Below are 19,098 nucleotides of genomic sequence, written 5' to 3'. Positions count from 1 at the left end.
TTATTTGTTCATGTGTATTTTCGCATCTGTTACTTGTCCCTTAGCCTTCCCTACATGTGATACAGATATATTTATATGATAAAAATATTTTCTTTATTAAGTCTTAAAATGTACAAGAGGTTTCATCATTTGTTGGTTTATTGGAAATAGTACATTAATTAGGATATGTAAAAGTATACATATACGCAACAGATACTAAAAATAGAAAAAATTCTATAAAATATTTTTTTGCGGCATGAATTAAAAATTAATAATGAATTAAAAAATCGACCAATGTTAGAATCAATCAATCATCGCTATCAATGTCATCAATGCCGTCAGGAACAGGTGGTGGTTCGTTTTCAAATATAGGCATGATCTAGGATGAAAAAAAGGGATTTCAGAAATTAATTTTCACAAAAATACGCATATGAATATTTTTAGAAAAATATAAACGTATAGGTTATTACAGTAGTAGACCGTGGTGAGGATTCCGTGCATTTTATCGAGAAATCATTACCACTATCTGGGTTTAACACTGGCTTCTCGATATGTGCAATTGTTGGTTCCTCAATTTTTTGATGGTCATCAGTTTTAATAACTGTGGAGTTCACATCTTTAGTGGCTTTAGATGCTCTATCCTCTTCATCAGGGTCTTCATATAATACTTGCAATGTGATATGCTAAACATAAAATTTTATATTAGAACGATAATATCGTAATAAGTATTATATTTATTTTGCATATATCTTACCTTTATTGTGTTTGCAATAGTTGATTTTACATAATCAAAGGATAGTTCAGAACGCGATTCATCCGCAAGTTTTTCTGATAATGTATGATACGTTTTGTTCATTATTCGCTTAATTTCTTTATTCTTCTTCTCAACCTACAAAGTAAACGAATAACATAATATATTGAATTGTCAAAGAATAAAATCTGCAATTAGAAAATATGATCATTACGTCTTTCTGTCTAGAAAATATTACATCGCCTTGGTGTTCTCTATGACACTTAGAAAGGCTATCTTCTAAACTAACATTTTCTTCTTTACACTGTACAATCGTCTTTTCAGCTATTTCTAAGGCTTCTTTGGTTTTCTTCAACTCATCATTTGTATCAGTTAGTCTTGCTTCCAATTCTTGAAGCTTTTTGTTCAGATTTTCATTAATTTGTAACAATGATTCTTTTTCCTCTGTAATAACAAAGTTCGATAATTCAATAAATTATTTAATACACATAAATTATATTCTAATATAACACTGTTATTACTTAAATATTGTCTGTATTATCTCAGGTGATTGTTACCTTTCGATACTTTTAAATCATTTTCTAAAGAATTTATTCTGCTTTGTGCCTCGCGAATTTTCTCATCCAATATATCTTTATCAGTATTTTTTGCTAATTCGTTGTCTTTCGTTCCTGCTTGAGTTGCATTAAGAGCCAAGAACATTTTCAAAGAGGCATCCAAAGTTGCTTTATCGCTCGTAGGAGTTGTCGCATTTTGAAGCTCGAACGCATGGAACTACATACATACGCAACAATTTTATAATCAACGCATTATCATCCTCTTACCGATGTGCGTACCTTATCCAGTAATTTCTGGATATTGTCAGATATTTTGGACATCCCCATTCGTATTTCCGCGTTCGCTATTCTCGTTTCCGATAGTAGCATATTCATTCCGGGATCCAGAGCAGCAGCTGGTATTGCACGATTCACAGTCTGCGATACAGGATACATCTGATTGTCCATCGTTACATAATGTCCCTGTAATTTTGACCATCTTTTACAATCACGTAGATAAATTTATTAGATATCTAGCCTGTATTAATCGTACAGCAAAATATGGCGGTGGAGTCCATTGTGGCGTTAATGGGGATGCAGCAACTAACGGCTTATAAGTATTAGAATCTACAGAAGGCATTTCAGTTTTAGGCTCTACAGTTTTCTGAGCGGCCTTTTTTTCATTCGATGACTCGTGGGGCAAATTCTTCTTCTGCGAAGTTCCTTCCAATTGTTCGATCTAATAGAATACGCAATATTTTAGCAAAAGTATAGGATTTCATCTTTATGGAGAAATTTGCAAATTGTGACTAACCCTCTTGTGACGAGGAGATTTATGAGGTACATCATCCTGCAAAAAGATATCGCTTCTTTCAGATCAGGACAATAATTTCATAGGCTTTATTTGATATCTCATAAATATTAGCAGGAACAATAGAAAATGTGAGTACCTCGGTATCTTCAGAATCAGTAGTGGAAGGCAAAGGCATTTTTGGTAAGATGGACTGACCCATTTTAGCCATTCTCGATATTATAGCCGCTTTATCGCTCGTTGAGCTTTTAGGTTCCGGCGAATTTTCCTCCTGTACTCGTATATCTGTTATCTCTATTATCAGCATAACATCTCTCTCTTTAGGAAATCCAGGACCCAAACTAATCTATGTAAAACTACTTAATGTAAACAATTGTTACGTACGACAACTGCATAGAAATTTGGTGAACTACCTGTTTGCTAGGTGGTAAGAATAAAACTCTTTTCAGGCCCTTGCCACTGCCCAAAAGAATTCTCTCCCAATTCTCGTCCGTCGATATTTCCACAGTCATTGCTCGTGACATTGCAAAGCTTGTCTTAAAAGGTTGTACGATCTCAGTCCCCACAAAATATTTGATGCATATTTTGTCTCCTTCTTTCGCGATCACATCTTTATCGCTCGGCATTAGATCTTGGTAGATTACATTCTCTCCTTTCTCTTGCGTTGCAAAATAGCGTGCCAGTCCCACTTCTATTGCAAACTCCAGGTAACTCTCGTTATTCTCGAACAAAATTGACCAATTCTCTTTGTTATTGTCATAATAACTAGCGTAATTATTTGCTTGTATAGTATACGCAAAGTCACGTGTCACTGTAGCAACGGATATGTATTCTTGCTTAGTCTTATATAAAATTATCTGATACACTCTCGTTACTGCGTTGCCTGTCAATGCCATACCAAGCTTCCCAACAGAAGCGTATTGGCCATTTTGCCTGAAATTCAATTATATCTAATTACTAATTGTTATAAAAGAAATACCATAAGGTTATAATTATATATCCCTGTCATATATTAACTAAAAATAAGTAATCTTAGCAGTAATCTTAGCGATTTGACGTAATTACAATTTAAAAGCATGTATTGCTTTAGCTATCAATACTTCTGTCTTGGAAGGAGGTACAGTTTGCTGTACGTTATGTCGAGTGTTGCTCTTCTTACTTGCTACTTTAGCGGAATGAGAATCCGTGACTTTTGATTGTAGCCCAAAAATGGCAGCTAGATTAGACCTGAAAATATAAGGATCATAACATAATCCAATAAATACAAGACAACACGAAAATTGTCAGAACGGAGAAAAACAAATTTGGATTTATTTTCTTATAAAATAACACACGAACTATTCATACTACGGGTTTGTTTTCTATTGTTGAACTGGCTGCACTAGTTCAGAATTTATCTTTTTTACTCCACATTGGAAGGAAAAAGATAAACTCCGAACTAGTGCGGCTAGTTCAGCAACAGCAAACAGACTCGATAATTGCAAATCTGATAATTCAAATTAATCAATTAATTAGAGGTATAATTAAAACAATAAGTTTGTTCAGGTTTCGTTGTATTTTAACGTTTAAAAATAAACGTTTGCTTATATAAGTTTTGATGGAGAAAAAGGCAGGAAAAAAGTAGTACGTGTACTTGCATTTTGCGGAATCGTATCTAATAATACACGAGTAAATACGTACCCTCCCGCGGGTACAAAGTCAGACTCGTCGTCATCCCGGAAAATCTTGTCGAGATTTGGCAACTGATTTTGCGCGCTCATGATCGCGGGAAATTAATACAGGCTTCTCAATCGCACGTGAACGAAGCGGCACGCCGCGATGACATCTCATCATTCACAGCAAATTGCATTCACAACAAACTCGCCATCACCCTCAGCATGGAGTTAAAGGCTTTTTCTCTTTTTTTTTTTTTTTTTTTGCAGGTTTTCCTCGAGTGAGGAGGGACAGGGTGCCTTTAACCTACTCCTAAGGTTTATAGCACAGGATCTCTTCTTCTGATTAATATTATATTCTTATAATTTGATAAGCCTCTTGCTAGAAATTAAAGGCGTAAACATTAGGGTTAAGGTCTACTACTTGTGAAGGGTTGAAGCCTTGAAGCAGGTGGGGACTGGTGGAGGGACCCGGAGGGGAGGAGTATTGGACATGTTTTTATGGATCACTCGTACTGCTATCAGTGCCATCTACTGGACAATGCTAGCATTATTAAGGTTACTTTCCATCTACTGACCTCGTGTGATACGGCGTGGCACCGCGCGATGCGCGATACGGCGATAGGTACACGTAGACGTGGTGACCTGGTGACAGCCGTGACATAACCCTGCCTAGTCGACGTTAAGCGATTCACTGTCGCCGTTTTTCGACAATGTGAAGTATTGTTTCCAGAAATTTTGTATGCGCTACGTGACCTTCGACAAACGCCCCGCAACGAAAGTTGCACGATGAATTTGAATAAGACAGAGAAGCTGTTAGCCGCTAAGAAGAAGGTAATCCCGCATTTGGGAACCATTGAACAATCGTGAACAATTGCTTCCGCAGCTGTCAAACCTGTCACGTCACGTTCGGTATAATTAGAGATAATTATGGGGTCTGTTTTCTATTGCTAAACTAGGGCAGCCAGTTCAGCAATAGAGAATCCGTAGATGACAAATGCTGTTTTGCTGCGAAATGCTCTTTATCGGCACAATTATTAAGATAATAACGAAGCAAATTATAAAACGACGTTAACTCTTTAAATATTACAAGCTATTGGAATGCAAAATTGAAATGTTTTACTAAAAATAATTGCGTTAAATTTTTGGCACGGTTTTACTTGTCAATGTATTTGTGAACTTGTGGCGTTTTTTTTTACAGCTAAAAGAGTTCCAACTGCAAAAAAAATTACAGGTGCAAGATACCTTGAGTAAACAGCAAGACTCAAATGTAACAAATGAATCTATATCACGGGTAATTATTTGCTAACAATGTAGAAATTCATGTTTTGTATTTTTGAACGTATGATATTAGAGGAATATTTTCAACAGTGCCAAACAAATTGTCAAACTGCAAAGGTGGATGAACTCTGTGATCAGAAGAATCAAAATAAAGTAAAGTGTGTGGAGAAACGATATGAGAAACATATAGACGATACAGACGTTATACATAAAGAAGAAAATGTAATAAATCATTTTGATGGTGCTAGTAAATTACCAGACACAATCGATACTAAAGTAACGGCAAATAACAGTAAGATAACAGAAAAGAGCTTTCCTATTTTGGAGAGTTATCCAGAAAGCGCTGCGTTACACGAAAGTGGCAATAAAGATGGCACGCGTTCGCATCTTCAGCCAGATTTACAATTCGTGGAAAACGATGGGAGATATAACTTGAATGCTACGGTGTCTAATGGGCCATCGACAGTGCAGAAAGAATATTTGTTAGAAATGGCCTCAGAAGTTACTCACGTCCTTACCGACGATACAGACCACACTGAGCCGCCAAATTCATTTAATCTTGATCTGAATTGTCGTAATCAATTTTTAAGTTCATGTATGGAGGAACAGAAACAGCTTGTAAATGACTTGCATATTCAAGTCAGTCGTTATGTGAGTATACTTTGATACTATATACAGCTTCTGGTTTATATTTAATTAATCATTGTTGCCATACATAAAGATAAATTGTTATTACGTGTGAAAATAAAATAGCATAGCAGAGTGGCCGAATTAGAAGAAATTCTAGCTACAAAGGATTCTGAGTTTGAAGCCAAACTCGTTCGCGAAATCAGTCCTCTCAAGGAGCAGTTACAGGTCCACGCGCAGACTACTGGTATCTTGATAGCGGAAAAGGCAGAGCTCACAGCAGCTTTAGCACAGAGCCAGAGGACTGCAAAACAGAATTCAGGTTAATATTTGTAATTTGCACGTAAAATTTCTGAATGTTCATAATTTATCCTGATGTCGGAAAATACGCTGTTATTACAATTGAATGAATGTCTGCTGTTTAGAAGAGATAGAGGAAATGAGTGGAAAATTGAAACATAGCCAGTTTCGTATTAACGAGCTTGAAAAAGAATTGGCTCAAACGAGGAGTAATTCTAGTGACACTCAGAAAAACGCTCAGCAAGTACAGCAAGTCTATGATGAGCTCGAGAAGAAATATCATGAACTCGGGTATTATACAGATATTAAATTTTGTATATTGAAATCACTTTTTTATTTTAACAAATACGTAGCTTTAAATATGTATTATCCAAAATAATCAAAGTCCACAATTTTATCTATAGAAAGGAAAAGGAAGATTTGGAATTGGAAACCTCAGAGTTAAAACAAAAGCTGAATTTAAAGAACACCGAATTTATTACTTTGCAACAGGAATTCCAAGAGAAAGCAGCCTTACTGTCCTTAAGCGAATTAAGGATACAACAGGTAATTCTGTAAGATTATTACTAAAAATTATAATTGCTTTATCTTGAAACTAACGCAAATAAATTGGTTATAGCTAACCGATACATCGCAAACGTTGGAGTCCCAGCATCAAACTGTAACAGTGCTGGAACAACAGTTGGCTCAAATGAGAGAAACTTTGAAGTTAGTGAATAACGAGAAGAATGAAGCTAGTAGACAGTATCAAAATTATGTACGACAATTGGAGGCACAGCAGGCAAAATTGCTTAATGAGGTACATATAAATGTTTACGTAACTCCTTTCGTAAAGGTAGTTATTTTACATCGAGCAATTGCAGGTTGAAAGTGGAAATAAAATAATCACTGATTTAGAAAACAGAGACAAAAGTTATATACAACGTTTATCAGATTTAGAACAACAATTGCAGCATGAAAAAGAGAAAAATGCTATACCTCCACCGCAAGATCGTAACGATGAAATAACCAATTTAATGAAAAGCATTGAGCAACTGACCGCGCAACAAGAAAGACTTCATATTGCATTATCTGAAAGGGTAAAAATACATATGTATAGAAAATAATAATTCAGAACAGTAAGAGAAATGTTTTTTAACAAGATAACGTTTTTAGGATGCGGAGATTGAAATGTTAACGAAAGAAGTGCAGGAACTACGGGATACGAAAGATGATGGTGCTGACGTAGCAAAATTAGTACAGTCTCTCGAAAGTGAAAAACTTGGTGCCTCTAGAGCTGTTTCACAAAATCAACAGTTGAAGGAACAATTAACTGAAATGGAAAATGCTTTTGTTAATCTTGTGAGTAGTATTGCTACACAATATACACGGATCCAATGTTATTAAATCTTAACTTGAAAAAAAAGAAAAAAGATTTTGTAGTACTTCTATTTATTACAAAATTTGATTTTGTTTAAAAAACTTATAATTGTGTTCTCTTTTTAGAGTAATGCTAAATTGGATTTGACAGAGCAACTTCAAGCTGAACGAAATATTGGCCGAAAATTAAATGCAAGATTGAATACTGTTGAGACGCAAATGGATAATCTGAAAGAGAAATTAAAAGAAAAGGAAACATCATTAATAGAATTAGAGAGAGAAAAATTGCAAAATGCTCAAATTACAGATCAAATGCAGCACTATCAAGCACAGTCTCACCACGCCCATACGCTGCAACAAGAATTACAAAACGCTTTGGTAATTTTTGAACTTTTTAGTAATTTAATAATTTTAATTTATTTATAATTCTCATGTGTTTCTTGTATGTGGTCCATGCGGTTATATTACTCAAATTTAACATACTGATAACATAATAGCTTTGTATAGTAATTGTATTTATACATCACAGATTTATATAGAAAACTTGAAAAAAGAAAATGAAGTACTCTTGAAAAAATTAGAAAACAAAGTACAAGAAGAGTCGCATTTGCTCAGAAAAGCTGTAAACGATCATGGAGATCAGTATTTAACAAAGAATGAGCAAAATTGTAATGATATTGTAACAACGCAAAACTTACCACTGCCAGAAGATAAAAGTATTTCAGATAATATTGGGCCTATTCAAAAATTAGAAAAGAGGTTTAAAGAAACAATGGAGAAGGTCGCTGAATTAACTGACGAGAAACAAAAATTGGAACATCTTGTTCTCCAGCTCCAAAGTGAAACAGAAACTATAGGTAAGCTTTATATACTTTTGATTATACAAACCCCTAATTTTTCAAATATTATTTGAAAAATATTAATTATTTCAATGTTAATTTTAAATTTTAAATTTAACATTACATAAGTGTTCGTTTTAATTGTATTTTGTCTTATATTTTTCATAGAATACATTTACACTTAAATTTCTTTATGAACCTTTTTTTAACTTCTGATTTCATGCGTGAATTTATACAGGAGAATACATTGCTTTATATCAAAAGCAACGAGCGATTCTAGGAGAAAGATGGAAGGAAAGAGAGCAAACCTTCCGTCAATTAGTGGAGCAACGTAATCAGCAACAGGAACAGTTGCATAAACTAAAAGTGTTAGTTACAGAGTTGCTTAAAAAACATCCCGAAACGCTAATAACTTCCACAGAAACCTGTATGGATTGTCATAAAGGTAAATCCGCTAGTATTTAATGTTTTCTATAGACATTATTTCCTTTGATAGTTTTTAAATAAATGTATTTATATTTTATTTTGATTATATATATATATATACATGTAGAATGAAGAAGAAAGTATGATTATTATATATGTATATGTGTGTATATATATTCTCTACAGATATAAATGCCGGCAATCCTGCACTCTCTGACAATGAGAAGCAGGAGAATACAGAACTACCGTTGATCGAAGATAAAACTGCATCGGATATTCTTGATCTTCTCACAGAAATCAAAGACTGTAAAGATGCATGTATTACAGAACCTAACTTTCATCCATGCCCATGGTGCTCCGGAAGGCTCATCACCGTGTAATCATGAATAATAAATTTAATCTTTGTTATAAACTAACTTATATCCACGCGATATAAATTAGTCATGTAGAATAGTAACAATTGTATATAGAGAATTCTTAGACACTTTTTTAAAACCTCTGTATCTATTTCTTGTAAAAGTGCGGACGTGACATTTTTATCCGTGGGGAGTTGCTTCATAAATATACAGTGCCTTGAATAATTTTGCAAATAAACTTTTTGTTTTCTCTCGCACCTATTTGTCAAGAGGGTTGAGATATTACGAGTACCAATACTTCGTCGCAAATAAACATTCAATATTTTAATGAAATTTTTATTTGGAATAGTAATTAAAATAGTACATCCTATGCTTTCAAAGCATACTTTCTCAGCGGGAACGCAGAGCGCTTGCGTACATCCTTCAGTGTTCGTCTGCTGGCCTGATAGGGAGTAAGAACACGGCGTAGAGCCCTTGTTTTCTTGGGCCTCAAATCAAGGGGCTTGTATTTCTTGTTCTTGTAAAGTAGGCGCAGGTTTCCCTTTTGCTTCTGGTGCATAATAATATACACTCGTGCAATGGCCTTCCTCACGACGCGACTGAAACAACAAAAAGGACTAAGATTCGTAGAATATAAATTTGTAAAATATTTACAACACGCACTAGACAAAAACGTTGCAGACTAAAATTAATTTCAACATATACCAACAAATTTCTCAACAGACTTCAAGATTTTTTAGTAAATGTATCTTAGGCTACGGTCAACGTGACGCTACAAATGCTTCGAAGCGTTCCTCTTCTCTTTTCTTTCGATGAAAAAAGAGAAGAACGCTCCAAAGCATTTGTAGCGTCAAGTTGACCATAGCCTTAAATATATAATAAAGTATATCAAAGAGATAGGCAGATACATTATTTATCATTTTATATAATTTTATAAATTACTCCATATTTGCATCATTGATTTGAAGCGCCATGAAGAAATTTATAATGGAATTATAAGAATTACAGACTTACATCTTGGACAGCTTTGACGCAGCTCCTCCAGTCACCTTGGCCACTCGTAGGGTGGTCAATTCTGTTTTGAGCTGCTCGAGCTGTTTCAGCAGCTCTCGCTTATCTTTGGTCCTTAATTCCGAACACTTCACTTTTGCCTAAAACAATTCGGTATGCGCATTAAGTACCACATATTGTAAACTAACCAACAAAAAAATCAAATTACTACACGCATCGTCATTATGACTTTCATTGTAATATATTAATCGTTTATTTTTGCCGAAACATAACTGCTAGAAGAATACCATCTTCTCATATTTCCCGTTCAATTCGTAGCTCAACAATATCGTGACGCTATCGTGTTCGCGATGACGCAAGGTTATGTGATATACAAAACTCCTCCGGTGAATACAACTCGAAAATATTCACAATCCATTTATTAGATCGTAGAATTCATACAGTTTCTATCGAAAAATCGAAGTACGTTAACCGTTGATGTTCTAAATAAATTCGGATTACAATCTCACGCTTCTACTAACCATTTTAGATCGGTTTTCTCGCAGCAAGGGAAAAGATAAAAGACTCGAACGAACGACCGAACGACTGACGAAGTCGCGAAGGAGGGCGCACCGTCTGTTCTTTTTCGAAGAACTTCCTGAACCAGTGCAACACTTTATATGCGCTATCGGCTATCCTATCCCTCATGCGAGATTCCGAAAACACTGGGGGTCAATCTGGACGAGGTAAAAATTACAAAAGTGAGGAAATTCACTTGAGAATCTACAATTTCATTTGTCGAAATCTAGTAAATCTGTTCACTATTTGTACGTAATACGAGCGGACTCAATTGACCACGTCGTCAATTGATTTAAAATAAAAATATCTGATTGGTTGGTTCAGGGGAAAACCTCAGGCATCGGGGGCTGTGAGTGGCTGTGGTCAAACGTGACGCTCCCTTTTGCTTACCAGCGCGAGTTCTGATTGGCTTCTGCTTTCCTGCTTTCTGCTATTCTGCCAAGGTGTAAATTTTTCCGAAGAGCGTGCATCGTAGATTCTGCCAGCAACAGTGGGACGCAGGGACGTGAGGTCACAATTGTAGACTCGGCCTGAAATAAAATCCGATTATGAATATATATCCACAGATTCTATTAATCTGTGATATATCTGTCGTCGCGTCTGTCAGAAGTCTGTCTACACTACGCCAGTTTAAGGACCTTGGCTGTAATTGACTGGTAATTGACAGTCTGAGGAAATTTTTATATTGGTTAAAAAAAATATTTCGGACAGAGTTTCGGGCATTTTCAAGCAATTTACGAAAAGAGCTTGTAAGTAAGTTCGATGTATTAAGAATATTAAGATAAAAAGTGATAAAAATGTTTTCACTTCTAACCTGTAAATAAAATTTATGGACTTTTTACAAGCAAATTATCAGAGTATACATATACTTTTTTAAATTTATAATGCAATTAGATTTTAAAGACAAATAAATAATTGTTCGGTAATCCTGTCGCAGGCTTCAATCTGCGCTAATAAGAATAGAACACCAACAATGGGGAAGCACGAAGTAGGCACACCAAAATACATTGCTAATAAAATCAAGGCGAAAGGATTACAGAAATTACGATGGTATTGTCAAATGTGTCAGAAGCAATGTCGAGACGAGAATGGATTCAAGTGCCACACAATGTCGGAGTCGCACCATCGTCAACTATTATTGTTCGCTGAAAATGCACATCGGTACATGGATGAATTTTCACGGGAATTTTCACAGGGATACCTGAATTTATTGAAGAGACAATTTGGCACCAGACGAGTACCGGCGAATCGAGTATATCAGGAGTACATCTCGGACAGAGGACATATACACATGAATGCGACTCAGTGGCTCACTTTGACAGCTTTTGTAAAATGGCTCGGACGTACTGGACAGTGCGTTGTCGATGATACTGAAAAAGGTTTGAACATTATCGAAATTTATTATTTATAATTTATTACTGACAATTTAAAGATTTGTCTATCGATAAAATTCTAGATTTTGTAAAATACACGTGTTATATCATTTCAGGATGGTATGTAACATATATCGACAGAGATCCTGAGACACTTGCTGCACAAGAGAAAAAAGCAAAGAAGGAAAAAATGGACAAGGACGATGAGGAGCGACTGTTGGAGTTTATTGACAAGCAAATAGAAAAAGCTAAACAGGATACAAAGGAGGAGGAGGGTGAGACATCTAAGACCCCACTGATGCGTCCCGATGATACACCTTTAGTCCTCGATATAAAACTAAAACCAAAACCAAAGTTGCTACCTGTACTTGAAATAAAGCAAGAGAAAATTAAAAGTGAAGATAGCCAAAGCGGATCAAGCGGATCAATCGGTGTAAAAGATGAAAAACTCAAAAGACCCAATGATAATGAGACGGAGTCTGTTAAGAAGTTAAAAAGTGAAGATAATTTGCCAGCGACTGAAGGCTGGCTTAGAGAAGGTTTAATGGTTAAAGTAACTACGAAAAGTCTGGGTGACAAATATTACAAGGCTAAAGGCATTGTTCAATCGGTTGGAACAGACGGTTTTGTTGGTAAAGTAAAACTGAAGTCACCGGAAGAAGTTAACGGACATATTATACGGCTGGATCAAGAATATCTCGAGACAGTAATTCCCGCAATAGGTAAAGAAATTCTGATTCTTTGGGGAAAACATAAAGGCATGAGAGCAATAGTGAAGAAATTGCATATAGAGCACTATAGCATAGACGTTGAACTCGAAAAAGACAAAAAAATTGTGAAGAAACTTCCATATGAACAAGTATGCAAGTATATAGACTGAGAAGTAATTGTGCGGAGAAATACTGGGAAAAAGATACTATATATTAATATTGTCGGTAATAATCGGTATTATATCCATTGTATTACCCCAAAGAGCACCTGTGTACAAAAACAGCTGAAAAAAATATCAAGCTTGTATATAAAACATGAAGTAACAAAGTAACATTACATAAAGCAATTTGGGAAACAATTTATTGCGAAACGTTTACTTGAGGCAAACTGCTTTTTATACAATATTACACATACATTATCAATTATATTTCATTAAATACATATCAGTGTTTGTATGTGCGGTGCAAATAGATATGTGAAATTAGATTATTTAGAGATCTTATCATCCACGCAAATAAAATGCTATAATTTAAACCTCAAATTCCCGGAATAATCATTTTTTAAATTAGATATCAATCACTTTTTAAGAAATAACAAATGTAAATATAAAACAATCTTACGAAATAAATGTACATATAAATATATATTATCTTTTTTTTATAAGGGTATATCAGCATTTTTTTAAGCCTTATGTTTTTTTTCGACAAGATACTCATTTTGTATATATCTTTTATATTATTATATATCTTAAATAAAACGAACATCAACTCTCTATTATTTATTTCATATGTATCCAACGACACACACACACACACACATAAATTTCTCTTCCAAGCACTTTTATATTGCATATATATTTATCAATAAAAAATATTTTACTATATAATACATAAAAAATTTGAGGAAATAAAAATAAATATTTACTATTATGGTATATATATACATATATATTTACAGTAAATGAATTCCATGTGTTATTTTATGAAAAATATATGTTAGCTTACTTGTTCAGTGTTCGCTATATCACTATGTAACTAATGTATGAAATGAGGAAACAATATCGTTGATGACACAAATGTCTGGCACAGTATAGGATGCAATGATATATAAATATTTCAATACTTATAATTCTATTCGGTTTTGCGAAGCATTCGCTCGCGTACATATGGCACTGGAAAACATTCTTTATCAAGTAGAACAGTGCGGTTGTTAATTTTAAAAAATATATCTCCTAGAAATTTACGATTCGATATAGGTACAACAGTACCTTCGCCAAATGTTTCTATTTGTTTCTTGCCAAATATTCTATTTACAAACACAGCCTTGTACACTTTCTCCTTAGAACTGTAATAAATTCTAAGTGGAAATCCTTTGCTGACTACTATGAGTATGATGGATAAAGCAAAACTAGCAAACAATACGAGTACCCTTTGCACGCCCGTCAAAGGCCTTAATACATATCCAGTACGTAATATACCCTTTGTTCCTTTCTTTAGTACCGGTGGATTCACGTAGATCAAATATCCAAGACTAAACGTAGTCGCAGCAAGACATATCCATCCAGTATGATACGCCACAATAATTGTTCCAGTAATGGTTGAATGTTCCCTATATACAAGCTGATAACTGTCGCTTATATTGTCCTTGAGTTTATATTTCTGCTCTGCCCAGGCATTAGTCTTATTAGTAAGATGTTCATAACTTCTCACGAGCGTGTTTTTGTTGACAGGACCAGAAATTATATTCTTGCGAAAAACAGATCGGCACAAAACAGGAGCCTTGTTCAAGATATAAGCCATTCTTGTAACTCACAAGCAGCTCTGTAACATCAATTATAAAAACGTGTATGAATAATCATCAAGAAATAAATGTGGCTACTTTAAAAATTCATTAAATTATATTATATCTATTATATTACATTAGATTCGTTAAATAATATGTATAACTATTTTTCTTATTTCTGTATATACACAAGTATTTCTTTTAAAGTGTTGTTATCAGGGAGCTCTAGTTTGTGTTTCCTAAAAATATGCTTGCAATAATATGTGTATGCTACTTCAAAGAGTTCAAAGCATTTGATATTAGGTTAGGTCGCTGTGCAGTGCTGTACGCTGTGGTACGCTACGCTGTACTGCTGTGTACTTACTACGTACTACTGTGGACAGCTGTGCAGACTGCAGGTACACGCTTTGCATGTGCGCTCGATTAAAATGTCTATGTTGTTCAACGGCGATAACTCCGACTCCGATGGAGAATTGAAAATAAACAAGGAATACGCCAATATTTACGATACCTTCCGTCAAAAGGAGGAATTACATAAACGTGAGTGAACCTAACCTATGTGCGCCTCTCAACCTTGTGTTACTCGCGAGAAATGTAAAATACACTCTAGCCACAGAAATCATCTAAATTTGCAGAATGAGACCGATCGAATGTTACGTAAATTGTTTCACAATTAAAGAACTTTTGCGCTTAATCTTTCTCTAGAAAATATACTTATAGAATGTGATCAACTTTTATTTTAACTTTTATCTTACTTTAATCGTAAATCATCAAAGAGAATAATGAAAATTAAGATATAATGTATTGAGGTGTGAAATACACCCCATGCGAGTAACCACATTGAAAAAACTATGATAATAATGTAAAGCTAACAGAAGAGCAAGAGAAGTGATGCTTGTGGCTCCATGTAGGAACGTTTGACTTGTAGTCGGCAGGTTTCAGATTTGATCCCGATCCTTGTTTATAACTCGGTTTATAAGAGTAAAAGAACTAGGAATTGTGACAAATAAGAACAAGCATATATATGCGCTATACATATATAATTAAGGCACAATACTATGCTTCTTGAAATTTTCTAATTCTTTTAACTCCTTATCTTCATCTTTTCAATCAATCTCAATCAATCTCTCAGTTTCTCAAAGGTGAATGAACGATTTGTCGACTATAAGTCAGGAGTTTATTCCACAGGATCACCACAAGAATTTCTCTATCCAAAAACTGTATTACGGTAACATGATTGATTGATTGATATACGCAAATAATTAAAATATTTAATTAAGTTACGAAAAGCCAATCTGAGATATTTTATCTGATATCTGTCATGGTTAATGTTAAGTTACTACATCAAATTATTTTACATGGTTTTTTAAATGTGCACATGATTGCAATTTTTTTTCTTATTTTTATTTATTTTGTAGTGAAGGCAAGGTATGGAGAAGATGCTGCATTTTCGGCGGATGAATCCAGTGATAGCAGTTCATCGGAAGATGAGAACGTATGTTGATTTCTAGTTTGTTTGACAAATTACTAGTTGCTTTTATTATGTATAGTATTATAAATATTTTCTTAACTTGTGTTAGAAGATGTTGTATTTTATCTCCTTTTTATACCACAACGAATTTAATTATATATATAGTAATACTAATAAATGCGTAACAATAATTTATTCTTTTCAGGTTCACAATCCAGAATTTGATAAAGAGTTTCTCATAACGTTGGCACGTTTGAAATCTAAGGATCCAAGCACGTACGATGAAGAAGTTAAGTTCTTTAATGATATTGGAGAACCTGGAATATCAGAAAGTGCTAAAGCAGAAGAAGAGGAAAAAAAGAAGTCAAAGAAAGAAAAGCCTTTCTTTTTACGCGATTACGAACGTAAGATAATATTAGAGAGAGATGGACGATTTAGTAGCAGCGAAGACGAAGATGACGCAAGACAAGAAGCTAAATCTAAAATGCCCACTTACGTGGAGGAACAAAAAGAATTGAAAGACAGTTTTAAATATGCTCTAAAGGATGAAGATGAAGATGATGATCTCTTAAAGATAAAACAAAAGACAGAAGAGGAGAAGCACAAAGTACTTTTAATTCTTACATTTTTAATAATTTTATGTGTATGTATTATTGTGTGTAATGCTGTTATTGTTTTATTTGTTTAGGAAGAAGAATCATACAAGGAGTGGTTGAAAGGCCAAGAGGTAGAAATAGATCCCAAAGAAAAGGAAATGCTTAAACCGTTGCGTGATTTTTGGTCAGATCCTAATTTAGACCGAAATGAGAAATTCTTGAGAGATTATATTTTGAATAATAAGTATATGGATAATGAATCTTATGACGTTGATTTAGAGTACAATCATGTTATTCATGACAGCGATGAGAATTTATCAGAAGATGAGAAGACTATCCAAATGCAAGAAGAATTTGAACATAAATACAATTTTAGATTCGAAGAACCTGATCAAGAATTTATCAAAAGGTATGAATTCTTACTCAAATAAATGTTAACTATTACATATGCTATCATGTTTTTCTATTCATGAACTTTACGTTTCACTAAGGTATCCACGAACAATGGAAAACTCAATGCGAAAGAAAGATACGCGTAGAGCTCAGAAGAGAGTCGAAGTTAAGCAAAGAAAAGAGCAAGAGAAACAGCAAAAGAAAGAGGAACTAAAGCAATTGAAGGCGTTGAAGAGAAAGGAAATAGAAGAAAAGATAGAAAAGTTGAAAGAAATTACAGGTACTATGACTTTTCAACTTCCGAACGTGTAAAATTTATATCAAATTGTTCAACATTACGCTATGTTAATACTAATTGCAGGAAATGACGATATGCGCTTCGATAATGTTGATTTTGATTCCGATTTTGATCCAAATGAACACGACAGAAGGATGAAAGAAATTTTTAACGATGAATATTATGCTGGTGGTGAAGACGAGATGCAGAAGCCTGAATTCCCAGAGATTGATGAAGAATTGGATATCGAGCCTAAATGGGACACATATGATCCAACTACAGATAAAATTGACATGGAAGCTGCGCCAGAAGAACCTCATTGTGAAGATCCAGATTTTAATGTGCTTATTATAGTCTACCTGTTATATATTTAGCTGATATATTTTGAATAGGAATGTTATCGGTCATTTTTGATTGCAGATGGATGCAGATTATAATGAATCCCGAGATCCGCAGTCTGAACTCATTGAAAATACGAAAACGAGAAAACGAAGGAAGCGCTCTAAATTCGCTGAACTTATAGCAAAGGAGAAACCCAAATTTGATCCAAAACAATTTCCTTCGTATGCAGATTATTTCGATCAATATTACTCATTGGATTATGAGGACATGATCGGAGACTTGCCTTGTAGATTTAAATATCGGAAAGTAGTGCCAAACGATTATGGGTTGAGTGTTGAAGAGGTAAGTGTTAATTGTATAAAATGGGATCAATAACTAACGGTATCATTTGATATTCAACAAACATTTTTATGTTTCAAGATTTTAATGGCTGATGATAAGGAGTTGAATAAATGGTGTCCCTTAAGACATGCTCTTAAATATAAACCAGAACATGCAGAAAAAAATGAGATTCGAACATATAAAGAAAAATCGATGAATGACGCACATAAGCGAAAAATTCTTAAGAGCTTATATATGTAAGTTTTACACACGAGGATTAAAAATATATAATATATATACTATATGTATGTAATAAATTGTAAATTAATTATGTATATTTAGTGAACCAGAAGAAAGAGAGGGAGAAGAAACTGAACCAGTCACTGAGCAAACTGAAACCAGCGATAAGAAACGTAGGCGAAAGAAGAGAGCTAAAGCCAACAATCCTAACGAGTCTACAAATACTGTTACTATTTCTAAGGAAAAAAGCGTGCATACAGTACAGAATAGTGTACAGAATAATTTGCATAATAATGATGACAGACAGGAGGATGAAAAAAATAATGATACGCAAAAGAAAAACGTAATAAATAAAAGCAAAAACCGGAAACGAAAGAATAAATTAAATGCCGACGGCGACGGTCCAATTTCTAAGAAAATGAAGACAGACAACACGGTAAAGAAAGATTCTCAAATGAAAGCGGACACTAATAACATTAAAGTAGAAAACAATAACGAAAGGATGGTATCTGTCAATAAATCTGCAGGCCACAAGAAAAACAAGAATAAGAGTTCTCAATTTAATCAAATAAACACTAGAAAGCGCAAACCAGATTATGATGATCCAACGATGTCTTTGAATGCAGAAAGATTGAAGACATACGGAATAAATGCTAAGAAATTAAAAAATAAGTTGAAATATGGCAATAAAAAATTGTAAAGGTTGGTTTCCTGTATTTTTATATCTGTAAATATAACAAATATAAAATTATATCTGATATGATTTTAGATTCTGTATAACATTTATATATATATATATATAATATTTTTTTATTAATAAATAATAAAATATTAATATATATATCATATCTGATCATATCGTGAAGTTATAGCAAAAAATTAAATAAATGAGTCGGTACATATAAGCGTGACAAGTTTAATACCAAGGCATATACATACAATACAAATAATGCATATACATATACACATACCACATATAAGGATGGATATAAGAGACAGCAGTCGGCGACTGCGCGCACCCTCGAGTAGGAGTGGTCTCGAGTTAGGGCGGATCCGCTTTCGGATGATAAACGACGTTTGCGGATTATTAGGATCGTAGGCTGCTA

General features: G+C 34.1%; 6 protein-coding genes across 14 annotated transcripts; 3 read left to right on the top strand and 3 right to left on the bottom strand.

The window, feature by feature from the left end:
* Positions 1-67: 67 nt before the first annotated feature.
* Positions 68-4,179, bottom strand: LOC143907168 (FK506-binding protein 15). 3 transcript variants are annotated; one of them, XM_077423746.1, is made up of 12 exons: positions 3,758-4,179; positions 3,143-3,304; positions 2,491-3,010; positions 2,217-2,423; positions 2,081-2,116; positions 1,820-2,005; positions 1,567-1,749; positions 1,288-1,504; positions 945-1,174; positions 734-868; positions 500-662; positions 68-358 (listed from the first exon to the last, which is right to left on the bottom strand). In XM_077423746.1, the coding sequence occupies exons 1-12, from the start codon at positions 3,835-3,837 to the stop codon at positions 342-344; spliced, it is 2,136 nt and encodes a 711-aa protein (XP_077279872.1). In that variant the 5' UTR covers positions 3,838-4,179; the 3' UTR covers positions 68-341. The 3 variants fall into 3 exon arrangements, with proteins under 3 accessions (XP_077279872.1, XP_077279871.1, XP_077279873.1); XM_077423745.1 differs by having other exon boundaries at positions 71-358; positions 450-662; XM_077423747.1 differs by lacking the exon at positions 3,758-4,179 and having other exon boundaries at positions 73-358; positions 450-662; positions 3,178-3,304.
* A 190-nt stretch (positions 4,180-4,369) lies between these two features.
* LOC143907165 (golgin subfamily A member 2) lies at positions 4,370-9,250 on the top strand. Its single transcript, XM_077423743.1, has 13 exons — positions 4,370-4,563; positions 4,931-5,023; positions 5,101-5,661; positions 5,764-5,959; positions 6,063-6,228; positions 6,342-6,483; positions 6,557-6,736; positions 6,801-7,016; positions 7,093-7,278; positions 7,423-7,674; positions 7,826-8,153; positions 8,374-8,580; positions 8,748-9,250. Exons 1-13 carry the CDS (start codon positions 4,519-4,521, stop codon positions 8,939-8,941), a joined length of 2,766 nt encoding a protein of 921 aa, XP_077279869.1. The 5' UTR covers positions 4,370-4,518; the 3' UTR covers positions 8,942-9,250.
* Positions 9,238-10,564, bottom strand: Rpl35 (ribosomal protein L35). 2 transcript variants are annotated; one of them, XM_077423778.1, is made up of 3 exons: positions 10,450-10,564; positions 9,932-10,068; positions 9,238-9,516 (listed from the first exon to the last, which is right to left on the bottom strand). In XM_077423778.1, the coding sequence occupies exons 1-3, from the start codon at positions 10,450-10,452 to the stop codon at positions 9,285-9,287; spliced, it is 372 nt and encodes a 123-aa protein (XP_077279904.1). In that variant the 5' UTR covers positions 10,453-10,564; the 3' UTR covers positions 9,238-9,284. The 2 variants fall into 2 exon arrangements, with proteins under 2 accessions (XP_077279904.1, XP_077279905.1); XM_077423779.1 differs by lacking the exon at positions 10,450-10,564 and adding an exon at positions 10,216-10,367.
* A 390-nt stretch (positions 10,565-10,954) lies between these two features.
* On the top strand, positions 10,955-12,771 carry Kin17 (kin17 DNA and RNA binding protein). 2 transcript variants are annotated; one of them, XM_077423764.1, is made up of 3 exons: positions 10,955-11,235; positions 11,424-11,865; positions 11,976-12,771. In XM_077423764.1, the coding sequence occupies exons 2-3, from the start codon at positions 11,460-11,462 to the stop codon at positions 12,737-12,739; spliced, it is 1,170 nt and encodes a 389-aa protein (XP_077279890.1). In that variant the 5' UTR covers positions 10,955-11,235; positions 11,424-11,459; the 3' UTR covers positions 12,740-12,771. The 2 variants fall into 2 exon arrangements, with proteins under 2 accessions (XP_077279890.1, XP_077279891.1); XM_077423765.1 differs by having other exon boundaries at positions 10,955-11,239.
* A 554-nt stretch (positions 12,772-13,325) lies between these two features.
* Positions 13,326-15,714, bottom strand: LOC143907176 (uncharacterized). Of its 5 annotated transcripts, none has more exons than XM_077423774.1 (2): positions 14,908-15,714; positions 13,326-14,390 (listed from the first exon to the last, which is right to left on the bottom strand). In XM_077423774.1, exon 2 carries the CDS (start codon positions 14,367-14,369, stop codon positions 13,701-13,703), a length of 669 nt encoding a protein of 222 aa, XP_077279900.1. In that variant the 5' UTR covers positions 14,370-14,390; positions 14,908-15,714; the 3' UTR covers positions 13,326-13,700. The 5 variants fall into 5 exon arrangements, with proteins under 5 accessions (XP_077279900.1, XP_077279897.1, XP_077279896.1 ...); XM_077423771.1 differs by lacking the exon at positions 14,908-15,714 and adding an exon at positions 14,724-14,865; XM_077423770.1 differs by lacking the exon at positions 14,908-15,714 and adding an exon at positions 14,489-14,706.
* LOC143907166 (protein KRI1 homolog) lies at positions 14,757-18,752 on the top strand. Its single transcript, XM_077423744.1, has 9 exons — positions 14,757-14,892; positions 15,771-15,847; positions 16,029-16,430; positions 16,512-16,828; positions 16,911-17,092; positions 17,174-17,430; positions 17,510-17,773; positions 17,852-18,009; positions 18,095-18,752. Exons 1-9 carry the CDS (start codon positions 14,781-14,783, stop codon positions 18,690-18,692), a joined length of 2,367 nt encoding a protein of 788 aa, XP_077279870.1. The 5' UTR covers positions 14,757-14,780; the 3' UTR covers positions 18,693-18,752.
* Positions 18,753-19,098: the final 346 nt, after the last annotated feature.

The sequence above is a fragment of the Temnothorax americanus genome, unplaced genomic scaffold, assembly GCF_048541705.1.
Source record: "Temnothorax americanus isolate GAGA-0224 unplaced genomic scaffold, ASM4854170v1 Scaffold8, whole genome shotgun sequence".
Classification (NCBI taxonomy): Eukaryota; Metazoa; Arthropoda; class Insecta; order Hymenoptera; family Formicidae; genus Temnothorax; species Temnothorax americanus.
Note: the sequence above shows the minus strand (reverse complement) of the source record. Positions and strands in the feature narration are given on the sequence as shown.